The 19,572-nt window shown below is 41.1% G+C and overlaps 1 protein-coding gene across 3 annotated transcripts; it reads left to right on the forward strand.

Annotated features, from left to right (window-relative positions):
• The first annotated feature begins 1,325 nt into the window (after window positions 1-1,325).
• Window positions 1,326-7,531, forward strand: LOC117515350 (calcitonin gene-related peptide-like). Of its 3 annotated transcripts, none has more exons than XM_034175866.1 (5): window positions 1,326-1,444; window positions 2,283-2,374; window positions 5,178-5,312; window positions 7,094-7,283; window positions 7,476-7,531. In XM_034175866.1, exons 2-4 carry the CDS (start codon window positions 2,289-2,291, stop codon window positions 7,254-7,256), a joined length of 384 nt encoding a protein of 127 aa, XP_034031757.1. In that variant the 5' UTR covers window positions 1,326-1,444; window positions 2,283-2,288; the 3' UTR covers window positions 7,257-7,283; window positions 7,476-7,531. The 3 variants fall into 3 exon arrangements, with proteins under 3 accessions (XP_034031757.1, XP_034031758.1, XP_034031756.1); XM_034175867.1 differs by having other exon boundaries at window positions 7,097-7,283; XM_034175865.1 differs by lacking the exons at window positions 7,094-7,283; window positions 7,476-7,531 and adding an exon at window positions 6,044-6,534.
• Window positions 7,532-19,572: the final 12,041 nt, after the last annotated feature.

Raw genomic sequence — 19,572 nt, forward strand, 5'->3', positions numbered from 1 at the left:
ATAAATTTGCAAAAATCTCAAAAACATTTTTCACATTGTCATTATGGGGTATTGTGTGTAGAATTTTGAGGGAAAAAAAATGAATTTCATCCATTTTGGAATAAGGCTGTAACATTAAAAACTATGGAAAAAGTAAAGTGCTGTGAATATTTTCCAGATGCACCGTATGAAGGCTTCCAACCCATAGCCATCACTTCTGCCATGATTTATTGTTTGAAATGGGTGAGTTTCATGGTGCAATAGCTCTAAAAGGTTCACGGGGTTTCTCTATGACGCAAACAAGGAAACCCCTCCCCTTCCCTTACTCCTCTTCTGTCATATAATCCAACGCACACAATCATTCACTGTGTGCACACAAAGCTTACAAACCTGCTGTGCGTCCATTCTCTCTGACCACACTTTGAGTGCTTGATAACCATCAGACACAAAGCCCCGGTGCAGATACCAAGTGCACGTGCTCATTTGTGCGCAGCCTTGTACACACAGGCACGCTGTCCTGCACGCTAATGAAAAGGAATTGAGATGATAGTGCACGACAAACAGCTGTGTAATTGCTTTTGAAAAACAGCTCCAGTCGTGGGATGTCATCGATCGGTGTTTGCTGAGGGCAACTTGTTTACTCTCAGTGTGGGAGGAGGATCGGTCCAGATGATCATTACTGAACTGACTGTCATATCATTTTATTAAGTCAGTACTGTCTGATGCTTTGCTGCAGTGGGGAGGCACGTTGTCAAACTTGGCAGAATCAGATTTTTTTTTTGGGGGGGGGGGGGGGGGGGAACGTGTCCATAAAAGGCACATCTTGAAATGGAAAAGGAGATTAATGTTTCAAGTTAAAACCTCAGAGGAAATTGTATTTAAGATGAATCACACCATGTTATAAGAACTCAAAAAAGTTAAACACTCCAGGCGTGCATCACTGTAGTGTACGTCCCTCCCCAGCAGATGGCCCTGCCCACAAGTGTTTAGCAAAGGGGGAGGTCCTATATTGATTTAGTATTTGAGAAATAACAATGTTCCATTTTTGTTAGGTTCTTAAAATATTTATCGCTGGTGATGCTCTTCTGCAGCCACCGCTTTGGTACGCCTCCAATAAAATTAATGACATCAATGCAAATTTGGGAAGGCAAATGTTCCCAATGACTGGTGGATTTTGTGAATGGAGCACTTAGTGACCGGGGTAATGACGTCAGCACAAAGCCATAGCCCAAAGTAGTGAGCCAGGAGTGTCCCATTGGCTCGCCGTAGCACCAGTGCGATGTCATTGGCTGGCGGCGGATAATTAAACACCTACACAGTCAATGCACAAAACCAAGTGGTAGGATATATAGGCTGATGAGTTGATGCTGCGTGCAACAGAATCAAGAGTTGTTCAGCAAGTTGAGAGAACGTCATTGTGTTTCACAGAGATTTTTTTTTTCCTGCTGGGTGACTATCGCTGAAGGTAAGATTCAACTTATAATATTGTGGAAATGGAAGGTTGAAGATAACTATATGTGATGTGTGGAAGTCGGATGGTAAATGGTCAGTGGGGTTAGACCGTGGGGATGTGATGGGACGGGAGGTGGGGCTGCAGGGGTCATCAGTGACCACGTTGGCCAGTTTGTGAGGCTCGGTTCATCTCGTCCAAGGCCGGAGAGAGACAGAGTTAAAAAGAACAGCTGAAATAAGGTGTAGAGAAAGAGAAAGATGGGATGAACTGCACGAACAAGGGGTGTGTGTGAAAGAGAGAGAGAGAGAGAGAGAGGGAGGGAGAGAGAGGGAGAGCTGGCAGCTCATTACACTAATGCACTGCTCCCTTCGGGACTTGGCAGGCTTGGAGTCTCCCCCCCTCCACCTCCTTTTTCCCCTCCTCTTCCAGTGCAAACTAGTGCTACATGCATCAGACCCTTTAGGACTCCTTACCTACACCTACATGCACGCACGTGCACACACCCACCCTCAGGCATGTCTTACTCCAGCACCCATGGCTAGATGCCCCTGTCCTCTGCCCTGCTCTGGACTTTAAGGAAGGAAGATGTTTTGCAGAAGAGTAGGGAAGTCTCTTCCAATTTTTATTTTTTTTATATGACGGGTTTGTGTGGAAGTCAAAATGCACGTTAACAGGAATCCAGCTCCAAAGCCGGGAAGAGCGAGGTACAGTAAACCTGGAAAGTGACAGAAAATCTTTTCATGTCACAGTTTTTTCCGAACAGGATCAGAAAGCAGTGAGTCGATTTTCTAAGCATCTGATGGATTTTGTTTTGCAGATGACATCTCGGTGTGTTTTCTTCCCGTTACAGGAGACCATGGTTATGTTGAAGATCTCTGCATTCCTCGTTGCCTATGCGCTGATCATTTGCCAGATGTACTGCTCACAAGCTGCCCCTGCCAGGTAGGACGCGCAACACTGACATTCTCAACTTTCAGCCAGTGCAGCTGCTCTAAAGATGAGGTCAACTTCTTTAATTTGAAAAAGTAAAAAAAACAAAAAAAATCTTCACAATGAAAAGCAAGAAGCAGCTTTTACTTTCTAAATGTCTAATTCACATAATAGTCATAATAAAGTTCTAATGCTTTAAGAAATTGGAGAGACAGAAAGTGATACAGATGTATGTGTAAAGCTGCAGTAGTTCACAAAAATTGAATGTGTATTTAGTGATGTGGTTGTGTATAAAATGCAAAAAGACTAATGTATCATTGTTACTGTGGCTTCATATTTTAGGATAAATACATATTCAATTCCATTTTTTTTTCATAAATTAATTTTAAATTCATGCATATTGGAGACATTTAAAAATGATTTAACATTAGACACCTGTGTGAAACAACGTGGATTTCTGTGCCTTGCTCAATGACACTACAGTAGACAGACAAGGGTAGGCAGGATTGAACTACAGATATCTCAATGAATGAACAAGCTCATGTTGCCACACTCAGAAATGCTGTTATTGTGTCCTTTAAATCTCCCAGATTTTGATTTGCTCACCATATAGTCTGTTACTCATTGACATGTTACAGTAAAATAAATAAATAAATAATAACAAAAAGTATAATTAAATTTATTTGACCAACAGACTCCACAAAAATATTAGCTTAGCTAAAAGTAAAAATATCATGGTCATCTAACTAAACGAACTTGATAAACTGTTTTAACTAAAAGATATGTATTTTAAGTAAAGTTAAAGCAAAACAACATAATGTGCACAAGACACTTCATTCCATTCATTCACTCAAAGTTGGGATATGTAAAGTGTTAAAAGACAAAAGAAAAATGTATGAGGTCTGTACTTAGAGTGGATCCAGAAAGAATTCACAGCGCTTTGCTTTTTCCACATTTTGTTACGTTACAGCCTTATTAAAAATTGAGTAAATTAATTTTTTCCCCTCAAAATTCTACTCACAACACCCCATAATGACAACATGAAAAAAGTTTTTTTTTTTAATTTTTGCAAATTTATTGGAAAAAAAAAGAAATCACAAGTATTCACACCTTTGCTCAATACTTTGTTGATACACTTTTGGCAGCAATTACAGCCTTACGTTTTCTTGAATATGATGCAACAAGCTTGGTGCACCTATCTTTGGGCAATTTTGCCCATTTCTCTTTGCAGCACCACTCAAGCTCCATCAGGTTGGATGGGGAGCGTCGATGCACAGCCATTTTCAGATCTCTCCAGAGATGTTCAATCAGATTCAGGTCTGGGCTCTGGCTGGGCCACTCAAGGACATTCACAGAGTTGTCCTGAAAACACTCCTTTGATATCTTGGCTGTATGCTTAGGGTCATTGTCCTGCTGAAAGATGAACCGTCACCCCAGTCTGAGGTCAAGAGCAGTCTAGAGCAGGTTTTCATCCAAGACATCTCTGTACATTGTGGCATTCATCTTTCCCTCAGTTCTGACTAGTTTCACAGTTTCTGCCACTGGGAAACATCACCACAGCATGATGCTGCCACCACCATGCTTCACTATAGGGATGGTGTCTGGTTTCCTTCAAACAAGATGTCTGGCAATCAAGCAATAGAGTTCAATCTCTCATGGTCTGAGAGTCCTTCAGGTGCCTTTTGGTAAACTCCAAGCGGGTTGCCATGTGCCTTTTACTAAGGAGTGGCTTCTGTCTGGCCACTCTACCATTCAGGCCTGATTGGTGGATTGTTGCAGAGATGGTTGTCCTTCTGGAAAGTTCTCCTCTCTCCACAAAGGAATGTTAGAGCTCTGACAGAGTGACCATTGTGTTCTTGGTCACCTCCCTGACTAAGGCCCTTTCCCCCGATCGCTCAGTTTACAGCTCCAGTAAGATTCCTGGTGGATCAGAATGTCTTCCATTTATGGATGATGGAGGCCACTGTGCTCATTGGGACCTCCAAAGCAGCAGAAATGTTTCTGTACATTCCCCAGATTTGTGCCTTGAGACAATCCTATGTCGGAGATCTACAGGCAATTCCTTTGACTTCATGCTTGGTTTTTGCTCTGACATGCACTATCAAGTGTGGGACCTTATATGTAGACAGGTGTGTGCCTTTTCAAATCATGTCCAATCAACTGAATTTACTCCAGGTGGATGCCAATGAAGCTGTAGATACATCTCAAGGATGATCAGTGAAAATGGGATGCACCTGAGCTCAATTTTGAGCTTCCTGGCAGAGACTCTGAATACTTACGTACGTGTGATTTCTTAGTTTTTCCTAGTTTCCTAGCTTTATATATATATATAAATTTGCAAAAATCTCAAATAAACCTTTTCACATTGTCATTATGGGGTATTGTGTGTAGAATTTTGAGGAAAAAAATGACTTTCATACATGCTTGATTAGAGCTGTAACAGAACAAAATGTGGAAAAAGTGAAGCGCTGTGAATACTTTCCGTATGCGCTGTGTAAGAGATCATACCGTATATGAAGCTCCACCCACCCTGGTATCATGAAATATTTGATTTTATAATGAATCTAAAACACATTCTTTTGGATGTAGCACTTAAGGAGATTGTGTCTTTGGGGTGGTGGGTGGGGTGTTATCTCTCTCTTTGAGGCGGTGATGCAATAGCCCAGCCCCTCAGGGCCCCCTTTCAGCTCACCAGCCCATCTGCACCCACCCAACCCTGTTCCCCACCCCACCTTGAAACAGCAGTAAAAAATTCTAACGAAGGATTTAATGCTGTCTCCCCACCCCAACCACCCCGCACACCTCTTTCTCACAGACCGGGTATGGAGTCGATGTCAGACCGAGTTACACTAACGGACTACGAGGCTCGAAGGTTACTCAACGCCATCGTCAAGGAGTTTGTGCAGATGACGGCGGAGGAAATGGAGCAGCAGGCAGTTGAGGGAAACAGGTACAGACATTGCTTGATTTTAAATTTTTCCTCCTTCTCATGACCTGAGCAGATTCAGGGTTTGACACAGAAAGGTAGAGAAGGCCAAAGAAAACGCGAGTACAGACAGTATCCTGGACCTTGTGTCTTTTTAGTTTTGTTATAACCCTAAAAGCAGCCACTGAACATTCGTCTGTTTTAGCATCCTGCGTGCATTGAGTCAGGCGTAGAGGTATGTACTGGTCTGTAGACCAAAAACAGTGTAATTAAAAAAAACACCACAGACACGTATATACACACACATATACACATGCACACAAACTATCTGTTATGACCCTTCTCATGCATGTATGAGTTTGTTTGAACAAATGACTGTTTTTACTGTTTTCGCTGCCGAGCATGTGAACAGTGAATGTCTAATGGAATGAATACGTGTGCATGATGTCAATTAGTGCAGCTGCATGACAGTTGAAGCGGCTGCTTTCTGTTTATTCTGTGGGTGTAACCGAGGAGCAGCACTGGGGTGCATGGCAGGTTGACAGGTTCCTTGTATGATGGCCGCATGATGCAGGAGGATTTTTTATTCTATTACACGTGTGACTGCAGAAAAAGAAATGCATGTGAGAGAGAAGGTTGCTTCAGAGCTATTGGGAAACTAAAAGTTAAAAAGACTTAGAGATTAAGAACGCATGTTTTTTCCCCTTGTCTATGAGCCTGTTTTCTGCATGTGTTTTGTGTCCCCTCCCCGACAGCATGAGCAGGCCCCTAACCAAGCGCTGCTCCAACCTCAGCACCTGTGTATTGGGCAAACTGTCTCAGGAGCTGCACAAGTTGCAGACGTTCCCTCGCACCAACGTGGGAGCCGGAACGCCCGGCAAGAAACGCAGTGCGCCTGAGAGTGACAGCTATGCAAGCTACAGCGAGACATTTGACAGCATCTAACCCTTCATCATCCATGCTCAACCTCCTCTTCTTCTCCTTTCCTTGCTCTTGTTAACTGTTTGGATTGCCACACGCATGTTGACTGTCCTCGCTTGCACAACAATCGAGGAACTGGTTAACTGCCACCAACATTTTGGTCGATTGCTCCTTCCCGTTCAGACAGTTAGAGTAAACCACGAGCTGATGGATATCTAAGACCACGAAATTTAGGAGTAGAGACAGATCACTTAATCTAATAATAAATGATGAGCACATGTGAAACCATCTCTCTTGTTCAATAAACATATTTTTCTACCAGGAAGCCTTAGTTTATTTTCATTTTTAATGAGGCTTTCAAAAAGACAAATATAAATCGGTTTTACAACTTCTGATAGTGCTTTTGATCGAATCACAGCAAGGCTAAGGTAAGAAAAAAGCAGAAAATACCCAATTAATTTCTCCATGCTTCGTGTGTATTCTATCTATCTATCTATCTATCTATCTATCTATCTATCTATCTATCTATCTATCTATCTATCTATCTATCTATCTATCTATCTATCTATCTATCTATCTATCTATCTATCTATCTATCTATCTATCTATCTATCTATCTATCTATCTATCTATCTATCTATCTATCTATCTATCTATCTATCTATCTATCTATCTATCTATCTATCTATCTATCTATCTATCAACACAGCAAAACTGCAAGTCTTAAATTAAGATGTCAAAAGTCTTAAATTTAACAGTCAGTTTTGAATTTCTTACTAGAAGAGTATTAATTTAAAACTGGCAATTCAGTGTAGCAAAGTTGATGTTGCTGAGAGTGATGTGCAGAGGCACCTGGTGGTAACCTCCTGTTTGTTCTCCTGAAGCAGTGTTACAGCACAGAAGCGAGCCTGCAACACGGCAACCTGCGTGACTCATCGCCTGGCTGACTTTCTCAGCCGGTCGGGAGGAATGGGCAACAGCAACTTCGTCCCCACCAACGTCGGCGCCAAGGCCTTTGGCAGACGGAGGAGAAGCATCTCGATGTGAGACGGCGCCTCAATCTTCAGGGAAATGGTGAATAATTGCTCTGCATTTCAAAAATAAATAAATACATTGGGGTTTTTTTTAATCATATTTCCACATAATAAGTATGGTGAATAATCATTCAATTACATATTTGCAAATCTTTTAGTTGAGATGTCAACTAGCAGCAGGAAAAAGGCTTAAATTGTTGAAATATGTGTGCTTTTTCTTTGTCTGTTTTACAGAAGCTGCAACGTGACAAGATCACATCAGAAAAAAACTGAAAAGAGAAATCAACACAAACAACAAAAAAAAGCAGAACATTTATTGAACTGGCCCTTTATTCACTTTCTCTTCTTCCCACTGACAGACTCTACTGGACTTCCATTTTCATTCTGTTAGTGAACCTTTTGCTTTTGGCATATAAGTGAAAAAGAGAAAAAGGAAAAAAAATAGCACTTTAGTTATGTATATGAACAAAAACTTCTTAATGGCTCATCTTTTTTATACTTATAAGTTTCACATGGAAATAAAATGAAAGCAGCAGTGGTTATCACATTTCATTCCACTCGTTAGAGCACGTGTTCCGTGGGTTCCCCACCATCCAACAATTGCCATAAATCCCGTCAGCTCGTCCTTGTGTTCCCGCGGCTACCTATTTTTCTGTGCGCCAGAGGGACGCCATTAAAGATCAGCCTCCCCAAATGCCTCCCCAGCCCCCCCGACCCCACAACGGCTGTTGCCTTGTGCCTTGATGTAGAACAATTTACATGATTGTACAGCCCTGTTAGGAGACGATCAAGAAGACCCGAGCGAGGACAAAGAGAACGAAGGAGAGATTAATATTGTAATCAATATTGTGAAAACAAATTTCAGCAAGATTAAAATGTATTTTAGATACACTCGGGTTTGGGTATACTTGTGTTTTTCTTCGAGCGTTTTTAAGCATTGAAACGATGGAACACATTTGTATGATCACATAAAACAGCTGGGACGTTACCAAATAAGTCATAAATGATTAAAGCTGTTCATCACTTTATCTGCTGCTAAAACATTCAATAACATTTTCCACTTTTGGACGGTCACATGCAGATGTCATTATTCACTGGAGGCACTGGACAGTGCAGGATTTTAACACATTTCTAAACTGCAAAAGTTGTTGCACAGCTTGAGCAGCGGCCTGTGCATGGTTTGATTTGAGGCACACTGATGGACGTGGATATGTAGACAGAAGAGAAACAATGCATGAAGCATTACTTAATAAAATGCAGCCAAACCTGCAGTCAGACTTGTTCTTCTTAAGTGTCACAAAAAAAGCACACTACCACTTTTTATAACATTTGCACAAATTATACATAAAGGTCTAAACGTTATAAAGTGCTTTCTTTGCATAGTCATTCAATTTGTTCAGGATAAATTGTCCATTCTATATTTTAGTGCTGTTTTTACAGCAGCACTCCAAAAGATGGTAATACAATTACTTTTCCATATGTTTCAGCCACATTCTGCAAAGTCTCACGGCTTTTACCCAACTGGCTAAAAGAGAAATGATGGCGATAAGCGGTAATGCTTGTTGGCCAGTTCCTTCAAACTACTCAATTTAGACATTTGGGCATACACCAGCATTTAAAAAGTGAAAGCAAAAATGAATGATCAGGACGCACGTGAGAAAATAATTATATTATGGTTGGAATATATGTGAGGAAGAGTGCTGTAGGTGCACCATAAATGGGTGTGTGCATCCAGGCAGCGACGTGTGGTGTTGATGGGCTCTTTTCTTTCGTGTGATGCTTTCATTTCCAGCTAGAAACACAGATGGTAGCCGTACCTAACTAAAAAAGATGGATGCTTCGGCTGAGTGACAAACAAATACAGTCTTGCTGCTACAAAAATACCTCTGTAAGAGAACTACATTGTCTATCTGTACACTCTTTAAGTGGACAATTTCAAAAGGGAATCATTTTAACATGCGCCTGTTCAACAAGATGCTGAACTCTGATCTGCTCTGGTGGTTGGTGGTGGACTGATGTCACATGTGAGGAGATGAGTCTGAAACAGATCACTTGTCAGCTCGACTGTGATGGGATTCTCATATTTATGACCACAGCTGACAATTTCACTATCAGTTAATCTCTCGAGTCATGATTAATCATTACAGCTTTAATTTCATAATTCACCCATTGCATTTTCTGAGAATGTTCGTCAAAGTACATTTTACATCCCACAACAGCCCAGAATCCATCCATCCATCCATCCATCCATCCATCCATCCATCCATCCATCCATCCATCCATCCATCCATCCATCCATCCATCCATCCATCCATCCATCCATCCATCCAATTAAGGGTGGGGGGTCTTCATACTGTACCTCAGACAGCATAGTCGATACAATATGGAGTTTTTGAAGGGCCCTCAACAGCACTGGAAGATGGTTATCCTTGCTTCAGGAAAAGGGTACTGCACATTAGCATCAGCTGCCTCAGATGTGGACCTGGGTGCCACCATGCAGTGAAATGATCCCTCAGCACCACACCAGTCACCACCATTCAAATACAAGACACTTATTGCTCTTGTGTGTTTGTTTTCGTCCAGTGTTGAGGGTCTGAGCTTTCACCCGTTCCGTTCATAGCATGTCCCCCTGGTGTTCAGAAACAAGAATGGAACTTTTCTGGCATTAAGTAAGAGATATTTATCATGGCTGGAGTACTAATACCACCACAACCGCCCCCCCCCAAGAAGTTTTATTTGTGAGCTGGAGGACCAACAACAGTCCCTGAATGCAGGGTAAAGCCATGCCCAGGGTACATAGCACAATAATAAAAACAGAAAATAAAATACATACAACATTAAAACATGATGGCAGTTGACTGATAAGGAGCTCATCCACCGTTTGGTAGGTCTTGTTTTTTGTCCTGCTGGGTGTCATACTGCCCTCCTCACCAGTTGTACCTGATGTGTTTTTCAAATACATTTCTTTTGGGGAGAAATCTGATGCCAAGTGGGCGGAGCTTATGACCATGTGCGTTGCCTCTTTAAAATTACCCTGGCCCAAATAAGTTCTGCATTCGGCTCTCTTCTGCTCTTCAACACTCTCTAAGTCTTTAGTCTTAGTTCGTAGATTTAGTTCATTGTTTTGTTCTGTTTCTTTTTGTTCTGTAACTGTTGTTTGATGCACCAGTTTTAATAACTTTTCAGACATGATGAGTCAAGTTCTCTGCATTTTGAAGACAACTTCCTTGCTGAGTTTTCAAATTAAGAGCAAATTTGTGCGTCTCCAAATTCTTCATTTTCTCATCAATGCCAAAAATGTATTTGGTAACTTTAATTTTTCTCCACAACTTTCTTTGCCAAGCCTTGAACTTTTTTCCAATTTTTTACAAATAATTCAGATTGATTTTCCACAAGTTTTGGAAACTGCCAGAGCATTTTTGACAGCAAACACAGAAAGCTTCATTCTGGGTCGAACCATCATGTTCGGTCTCGCTGTGAAATCAACTAAGCAGTCTGCATGCCTGCAGTCATCTGGGAGACCCAGTTTGTTAACCTGACGCAGGAGAATTGAGGCCACCAAAAGCCGATCAGGAAACTGTAATACATCCGATCCAAAAGACACAGATAAGTGAACCTTTAACTGTTCTTATGGTCTTTGCTGTCAGTGAAGTAAAGTGGATCCTTGGTTAATTTTCTTAATAATAGTAATAATTTGTGAAACCAAAATTCACCACTAAATTCCAACCAGGTTTATTCTTATTAAATTTCTATATTTACTGCCTTGTTCTTTTCTTTGTCCTTGTTTTTCCAGATCTCATCATCAGCATACTGTCTCAGTAATAAAACTATGAATCGTTGCCCATATTGTCAAAATTTCAGTCATGTTTGTTTGTACATGTACATATGCAAATAAATCTGTCAAAATTAGGCCAGGCTGCTTGTCTTTTGTCCAGTTGAAGACAGATGTTTAATCAGTCATATCCAGAACTTATGATTTTCAGATCAAAGACTAATTACTATTAATCATATGATCAAGTTCCTGTAGTATGGAGGCGGTGCCACTTTAAAAGTATTTAATTAAATTTCATACTTAATTAATATTGTTTTAACTTATATTACTTACATTGGACTGCATTTATATAGTGCTTTTCCATCTGCATCAGACTCTCAAAGTGCTTTACACATCAATGCCTTACATTCACCCCGATGTCAGGCTGCTGCCATGCAAGGTGCTCACTACACACCGGGAGCAACTAGGGGATTAAGGACCTTGCCCAAGTGCCCTTAGTCATTTTCCGGTCAGGACGGGATTCGATCCGAGGATCCTCTGTCTCAAGCCCAACACTTTAACCACTAGACCAACACCTCCCCAAACTAGAACATCACCATCACTTCCATCACCATCACACTGTGAGGAAATGTTGGCTACAGAATTTTGGCCATATGTCATGTTTCTCTGGACATGATCCAGCATGCTGGTGCCTCAGTAGCTGGAGAAGTATAATTAATTATAGTATAATTAATTATACATGCTACATATAATTATAATTATAAGTAGCATGTATAATTAATTTGGCTGTGACAAATAGATGGTTACACTTGAGAGGTAGGGATGGACCAGTTATATGCCTGTTCCATGGCTTGGTGGATGTAGCATCATGCAGCATCATAAAAAATAATTATCAGACACTGAAGAGTGAAAATTGTAAAATGCCTTTTATTGGGATGCAGTGCAGCAGATAACAGAATATTTACAGAAGAATCCTTCAAATCTGGAAAGAAGCACCAAAGTTGGCACAAATACTCCTTAGACATTACTCATTTGAAAAAACTGAGTAGCCACTTGCATTTTGGCCACGGTTTTTAAAGACAGCTTTAAATGCTGATTTTTATCTTCTAATGCCTACTCCACTTTTGAACTTCAGTTGTTTGTGATGGAGTTCGACTGTCCTGTGCTCTGTGCTGTTGTTTACCGTCCACCAAAATTTAATAAGGATTTTATTCAGGAGTTTTCTGAGTTTCTGGCAGATTTTTGGTCTGTGGTGATTTTAATATTCATATCTGTTGTCCTTCTAATCAGCTGGCTGATGATTTTAAAAGCCACCTGAACTCTTTTGATCTAACACAAGTTGTGGATGGACCAACACATAATCTTGGACACACCTTGGACCTGGTTATTTCTTTTGGGCTCTCAGTTTCACTTAAGGACATATCAGACATTGCTATTTCAGATCACTTTCCTGTTATTTTTGAATTTATTGCTCCTCCATCTGCTAGTAAGCCACTTGTTCCTGTCTCTCGCCGCCGTTTGGTCACCTCCTCGACAGCGAGGGACTTTGCTGCTGCCTTCATGGACTCTCAGTTTTATGCCATGAATGGACTGGTTTCTCCATTACTCCCAGATAACATCCTCTCTTCTTTCCACTCTACATGCACAGTAATTTTGGACTCTGTTGCACCGATGCGCTGCAAATTCAGGAAATCAAAATCCGACCCCTGGTTAAATGCCACAACCAGTGCCCTCAGGCAACGCTGCAGACAGGCGGAGAGAAAATGGAAAAAGGACAAACTACAGGTGTCTCTGGGTTTTCTGAGGGACAGTCTGACTATCAGAAGGTTGTGAAGGAGGCAAAAGCACAATATCTGTCTGATATTATTTCTAGCAATTGTCATCGTCCCAGTGTGTTATTTCAGACTATAAACTCAGTTGTAAATCCACACACCTCTATTTTGATGGACGCTACAACCACAACCTGTGAGGAGTTTCTTCACTTTTTTATTGATAAGGTTTCATCAGTCAGACAGAACGCTGATCAGAGCTGTAATGTTGAGTTGTCTGCTCCTCGTGCACATTCTGCTGTGCTCGAACAGTTTGAGCCCATTTCTTTTGCATCTCTCGCTGATGTTGTTGATGTTGTTTTTACCCCATAACTCCATAACATTCAGTCATAGATAGTCCAAACTATACCTTTTTGGTATAGTTGTGATCAGACAAATAATGTGGTATAGCTTTCAATATGATTGGAGCATTTTTAAATTTTGACCCCTGTGTAATTCTTCAATTGACCCCTACCTGGCCGCCTACTGAAAATTCAAGTGGCTACTCAGTTTTTTCAAAAGAGTAAGGTCTAAGGAGTATTTGTGCCAACTTTGGTCCTTCTTTCCAGAAATGAACAATTGTTACAGTTATCTGCTCCACTAATACCATTGAGCCATAATCACTGAAGAGTCAAACATTTTACTGCAAAGAGTCAACAGGGTTGCAATAAACGTGTGGAGACAAAAGATAAAAAATAACTGCAAAAGGCTTGAGAAGAATGAAATGTAACACTACCAGGAACCATAGACTGTATCCTGTACAAAGCCTGGGTGATGCCACAGATAGGTTTTCTGTAGAGACCCGAGACAGCTGATATGAACCCCACTTCAAGGCAGACACCAATGAGGTGGAGGAGGGGTGCTATTATGGGCTGCTATCATTCAAGACGAGCTAGTTGGACCTTTTTGGGTTACTGTAAAGTTTTGTCTGCAGCTTTTTTTAATGACAATGGACAATTTTCAAGTTGCGCCGCCATGTTGAACCCGATACTTCCTGTTAGGGAGTCTCTCACTTGCGTGTTTGGCATCATTAGAAACAACAGCTTGTTATGGCGCCTCACGGAGCAGCTAACCGATAGGATGTTATGATGCTTCATGGAGCGGCTGACCGATTGAATGTTATGAGGCCTCACAGAGCGGCTAACCGATAGGTTGTTGTGACGCTTCATGGAGCGGCTGACCGATTGGGTGTCATGACGCCTCATGGAGCGCCTAACGATCGGATGTTATGATGCCTCACGGAGTGGCTAACTGATCGAAGCTGGACGCGGTTAAATGATGTCTCTGAATTGACTTTCAGAGACATCATTTAAACGTCAAAGTCCATTTCTTATTTCATTTTGGTTTTGGTGTCCTTCGTTAGTGCCATGTGACTAGGATTTTACATTTGTTGCTAGGAAGGTTCAGTGACCAAAATACCAACATTTGGGTGCAATGAACATGTTTTCACTATTATTTGATTTCTTTGTGCGACTCACATCGCTATTCAAGCATTCAAAAGGCTATTCCTATCTCCACACAACTCCAACCACTCACAAGAAAGTTTCTTGACAGTTCTTGTTGTTGAACGAAACCGCATCTCCCTAACCGGACAGAGTTGTGACATCATCACATATGCGCGCAAGAGCTGCTCTATAGCAACTTGAAAATCATCCATTGTAGAATAATGACATTGTCAGTGTGATGGCATGCTCTCTTAAAAGTGGACAATGTCACTTTTTAATATGTGGACAATGTTTTATTCCTGTTTGCTGCCTCCTGAGGTTCTGGTAGACCATTACAACAAAGTTTGTTAAGTCCTTCTTCAGGGTTCTTCAGGTATAGCCCCTTACAAACAGCAAAACATCACACAATTGAAAAAATATTGGGCCAGATTGTGTGGTTGTTTGCCCTTGTTCACAGCCTATAAAATAGAGCACCAGAGCCCTTATTCTGTCCCATATAGAGGTGAAACCACGTTGTTTCTTCAGCCTGAGCCTTAACGAGTCCATGAGGCACACCTGTAAGCTTTCCTGCCTACACCCAAAAGCCTGGCTCCAGGAGGAGGCCCCAGTTTCCTAATCTGGGTGTGGTTACTCCATCCTTTGCTTTGTCAATCACTATGGGTCTTTCTTGACTCACCCCTTGTCTGTGTCATCATCTGGGACAAGGGTGGCTCTACAAGGAGCTACTTCTCCCCAAGTGGAGGAGTTCAAGTATCTCAGGGTCTTGTTCATGGGCTGAGTAAGCATGAGAACTGGGACTGCATCTGAAGTCATGCAGATGCTGTACTGGCCTGTCATACTGAAAAAGATCTCAGGTAGAAGGCAAGACTCTTGATATACCAGTCAATTTACACTCCCATCTTCACCTATGGTCATAAACTTTTGGTAATGAGTGAAACAACAAGGTTCTGGATACATGTGGTGGAAATGAGATTCCTCCATCGGGTATCTGGGTTTACACTCGGGAAGAGGGTAAGAAGCTTGAATATCCAGGATGGACTCAGAGTAGAACCATTGCATTTTCATATTTGAAAGAGCCAGCTGAGGTCATTCAGACAACCGGTGAGCATGCCCTCTGGTCGTTTCCCTAGGGAGGTCTTGCAGGTACATCTAACAGGGAAGAGGCCCTGGAGAAGACACAAAATATGCTAGAGGGCTTGTATTTTCCTTATGGCTTGGGAACACCTTGGCATCCCTCCTGAAGAGTTAGAGGAGTTGACCATGGATCATTGTCATTGTGAGAATCCCTCGGTGGCCATGAAGATCGTCTATTGATCAATTCCCGGGTTTGGGACTGATGCACCCTGAAATGACTACACAGGCCCAGTCTTAATGCACACTGTTTTTGACAGACGTTGGATGTGGTTGGTGTGGAAAGCTTCTGCCAGTCAGAATATTGGTCTCTCTCCTTCCTCTTCCCCCTCTTCCCCTCTGTGTTGTTCATCCACATTTCTTCTAAGATGTCCACACTCCCATGTGGATCATTGGTCACTATCTGGCTCAGTCCTGCCATTGTTCTTCCCAGGTCTTCCAGTCGATGGCACAGCTTTTGAGGTTGTACTTCAGGAGGTCCTTGTAGTGTTTCCTCTGCCTTCCTCTAGACCATTTTCCTTTGCTTAGCTAGGAGTAGAAGATCTGCTGTCTAACATCGAGATCCACCCACACACTTAGTTCTTGATGATGACACTCTATGCTCTGTAGCTTGGCTTCAGCCAGGATGCTGATATCGGAACGGTTGTCTTCCCACCGGATGCGAAGGATAGTCTTCAGACAACTTTGCTGGTATCACTTGAGGGTAATCAGGTGGCGACGGTAGGTGGTCCAAGCCTCAGATCTGTACAGCAGTGTTGGCACTGCAACAACTTTAAAGATGAGGATTTTCATCTCATGTTGAAGGACTCTCTTGTTGAAAACATGGGCATGGAGCCAGCTGAAGGCAGTTCCTGCACACTTGAGTCAGATCTCATCATTGGTGTTGGTGTTTTTCACATGGTTGCCCAAGTATATAAATAGAGTCACATTCTCCAGGACCTGTCCATGCAGTTTCACAGCAGGAAGCTTTGGATTGACCATGTTCGATGGAGGCTGATACAGGACCTGTATCTTCTTCAGGTTGATATGAAGACCAAGCATGGTGTAGGCTTCATCAAAGGTTTAAGGGATTTTCTGAAGACCTTCCTCTGTAAAGGAAGGCTTTTGCTGAATTGGTGATGCCTAGCTTGTTGATCACTTCACCTTTTCCCATTTCATATTATTTTATGTCTCCCCGATCAACTCAGACAGCCTGTCTTTACTGGTTTTATTTTGTTGAACCTTTACTGGGTGTTTGGTTTTGATTGGACAAAAAACAAAACAAAACAGACATATTAAAAAAAAAAACAAATTAACTAACAAAAACAAACAAACAAATAAACACTGGACTATGCAGTTTGCCATTACTCAGACTTATCAATAAAGACAGTAGAAATAAGTAATAATACTGTAGGAGGATAAATAAAGACCAACCAGTCTGGCGTGACAATGCAATGATGTAAGTTTGGAAACTGAGGAAGTAATAAGGTTGAAACTGAACAACAGGATGCAGTTTATCCTATTTGGTTGCATGGATGAACGGCAAGTGAGCACCAGAGCAAAGAGGAGATTTGCCGTAATGTGCATTGCACACGAGTAAAAGAACACAAAAGTACGAGGGGATCATGCTCTTCATTAAAATGCACTGTTTCATCTGGATGATATAATTTACAAATAATATCCAGCAAATACAAAAGATCCACACTCGAGACTGCCAGAGCAATAAATGACTGAATGAATGATGATTTGTGAATTTCCTGATGAGAGGATGTGTTTGACTTTAATGTGATCTTGTGCTATTGGAGTATGAACACAAACTGGATTTCTGCTCCATCCACTTTTGAGCCAATAAATCTTCAAATGTCATTTGTTTTTAACAGTCTTTCCACTCAAACTATCTTTTGCGCAGTGTATCTATTTCTTGGAAGTCACGCTGGAATCCACATGGAAAACTTTCTTGGATGAATAAGCAAAATAAATAAATAAATAAATAAAAGCCTCTTCATATTGTGGTAATTGAGGGTGAAGGCAGGCCGAGGGCTGACTAGTTTTGGTATTGAGACTTTTTCCCTCAGTAATCCAACAATCCTACTGTGCCAAGAGAAAATCAGTGGTACACATCTGGTTTAAATGAGACCGTTCTATCTGAAAATTAGATGGTGTGTATAAATGAAAACAAGAAGCAAGCCCTTGATTCAAAATCAAGAGTAGTCACCATTTCCAGAAACTTAGACCACAAGTCTCAGATATTCTTATTTTAAAGTTTTAAAAGTGCAATTCATACAATTTTGACTGATAGAATCACAGCAGAAACATATATTTCATTATCTGTATCTTTATTATGTTGTTTTTTTTTAGTTAAGTTATGAGGAATTTTCTATTTTACAATAAATTCTTAATGTACAGTTAAAAAAAACCCTTTCTTGTGCGGTTGTTATTACACTGGAGCAGAGGCTAAAACAGGATCACATGTCAAGGAGATGACATGATTTTGCATAAAAGGCGTGGTGTGATTGAATTCCATGTAATAATAATAATAATAATAATAATAATCAATTTGTCTTCAGCTTCACAGGTTACGTCAAACACATCTAATTTCGATCACAATGAATGGAGTAATAAATAATACAGCACGCACAATATAGACAACAATGTGGTTCCAGTGTAACTTGTGTTTAGGGAATGTGCAGCAGAAAAAAAGGAAGGAAACACTTTTTCCTACAATCTGTCATCGCTTTCCTGCTGAGAAGCTCTTCACTCTGTGTTCTACTGCATAACATGTATTTTCAGCACACTTGAGCACCATGAACACCAGTTATGTGCATCCCTGTTTATAGCATCTTCCTGAACGTACAGTAGTTTTATGAATTCTTAAAAAAAAGGATAACATAATTTGCTTGGTTTCTTGCTTTACCTGTGTTTTATATTCACCTTATTCAGCCCCGCCCACTTTTACAACAGAGGCATTTCCCTTTTGTCTTAGGACTTCCGGTGAGCGGTGTTTTCAATATAGAACTATGGAAGATATTACATGGGTAGAAACAACAACCTTTTTGAAAAGCTCAAAGGGATCGACTCTGGCTCACCCACGGGTGTTAACAGAGTGGGAAGATGACATGACAAAGTGGGCCTCGATTATTTTTAACTACTTTGTGTTGTCACTCAGCGTGGACGGTTTGTCTATGAGGAACTATGAGCTTCGCGCTGTGCAGCTCATATAAGCTTGTATAAAAGCACAATTAAGTTCAAATACTACCCAACAAGTAGTATCACCGTAAAGCCAAGATTACGTCATGTTAATATACGTATGGTGTTATTTCATGCAGTGCTCGGTTGTATCAAATGCCAGAAAATGGGTAAATTAAATAGCAGCTAACGCTACAAACACAGCTTACCTGTTTATCTCACTAGCATCCGCCGTGGCTTCTTCAACGGAGCGTTGTAGACCAACCATTTCTCTGGGAAAGATCCAGTGGTGTGGGTTTTTTCTACATAAAATAAAAAGAACAGACATAGGGATGTTTGGGTGGATTTTTGAAATTCAGCACCTTTAGCGAGCACCGGAGATCCTCGTCTTTCAATGTAGGAGGGAACAAGTTAAATGCTCATCCACAGCACTCAGATCTCGACTTTCCATGTTCAGAACATTGTTCTGAAAGCGATAGTTTCCTCTTCTTCCAGTTGCTGTGGCACCCACGAACTGAACAATTAATGCTACTCATGTTTGGACACTTCTAGCGTACTGTGTTCCCACGTAGCTAATCATCAGATGCAGTGACAAACCGGAAGTTGTTTGACAAAATGGAGCCGCCCACCCTGCCTTCCTGAATAAGGTGAACAGACATGCCAGTTGTTTCTGTTCTTTTTCAAGTTTTATTGGCCATATTTATAATTCTGGACAGTCTGTTTCTATTCTTAGCGGCAAGCACCCACATCATGTAAACATAATAAAATACTTCAAGCAAGAAACAGTCTCTACAATGTACTTGCTGATGTTCATTATACTGGGTGGTCAATGCACTTACTTGAAACCAAAAGGTACCCAGTTCAAGGCTATGTGTCCATTTCGGACATGGAGTTTCATCAGGTGTAAGATGTCCCAAATCAACATGTATAGTGCCCTCCAAAAGTACTGGAACACTTGGTATTTCACACATTTTAATTTGTTGATGCCATTTCAAATACAAAAAATAA

Source organism: Thalassophryne amazonica, chromosome 8, assembly GCF_902500255.1.
Source record: "Thalassophryne amazonica chromosome 8, fThaAma1.1, whole genome shotgun sequence".
NCBI classification, from domain to species: Eukaryota; Metazoa; Chordata; class Actinopteri; order Batrachoidiformes; family Batrachoididae; genus Thalassophryne; species Thalassophryne amazonica.

Coding starts and splice junctions, on each gene's coding strand:
- LOC117515350 (XM_034175865.1), top strand. CDS start 2,289: ATGGTTATGTTGAAGATCTCTGCATTCCTCGTTGCCTATGCGCTGATC. Junction 2,375..5,177: donor TCACAAGCTGCCCCTGCCAG/GTAGGACGCGCA, acceptor TCTTTCTCACAG/ACCGGGTATGGAGTCGATGT. Junction 5,313..6,043: donor CAGGCAGTTGAGGGAAACAG/GTACAGACATTG, acceptor CCTCCCCGACAG/CATGAGCAGGCCCCTAACCA.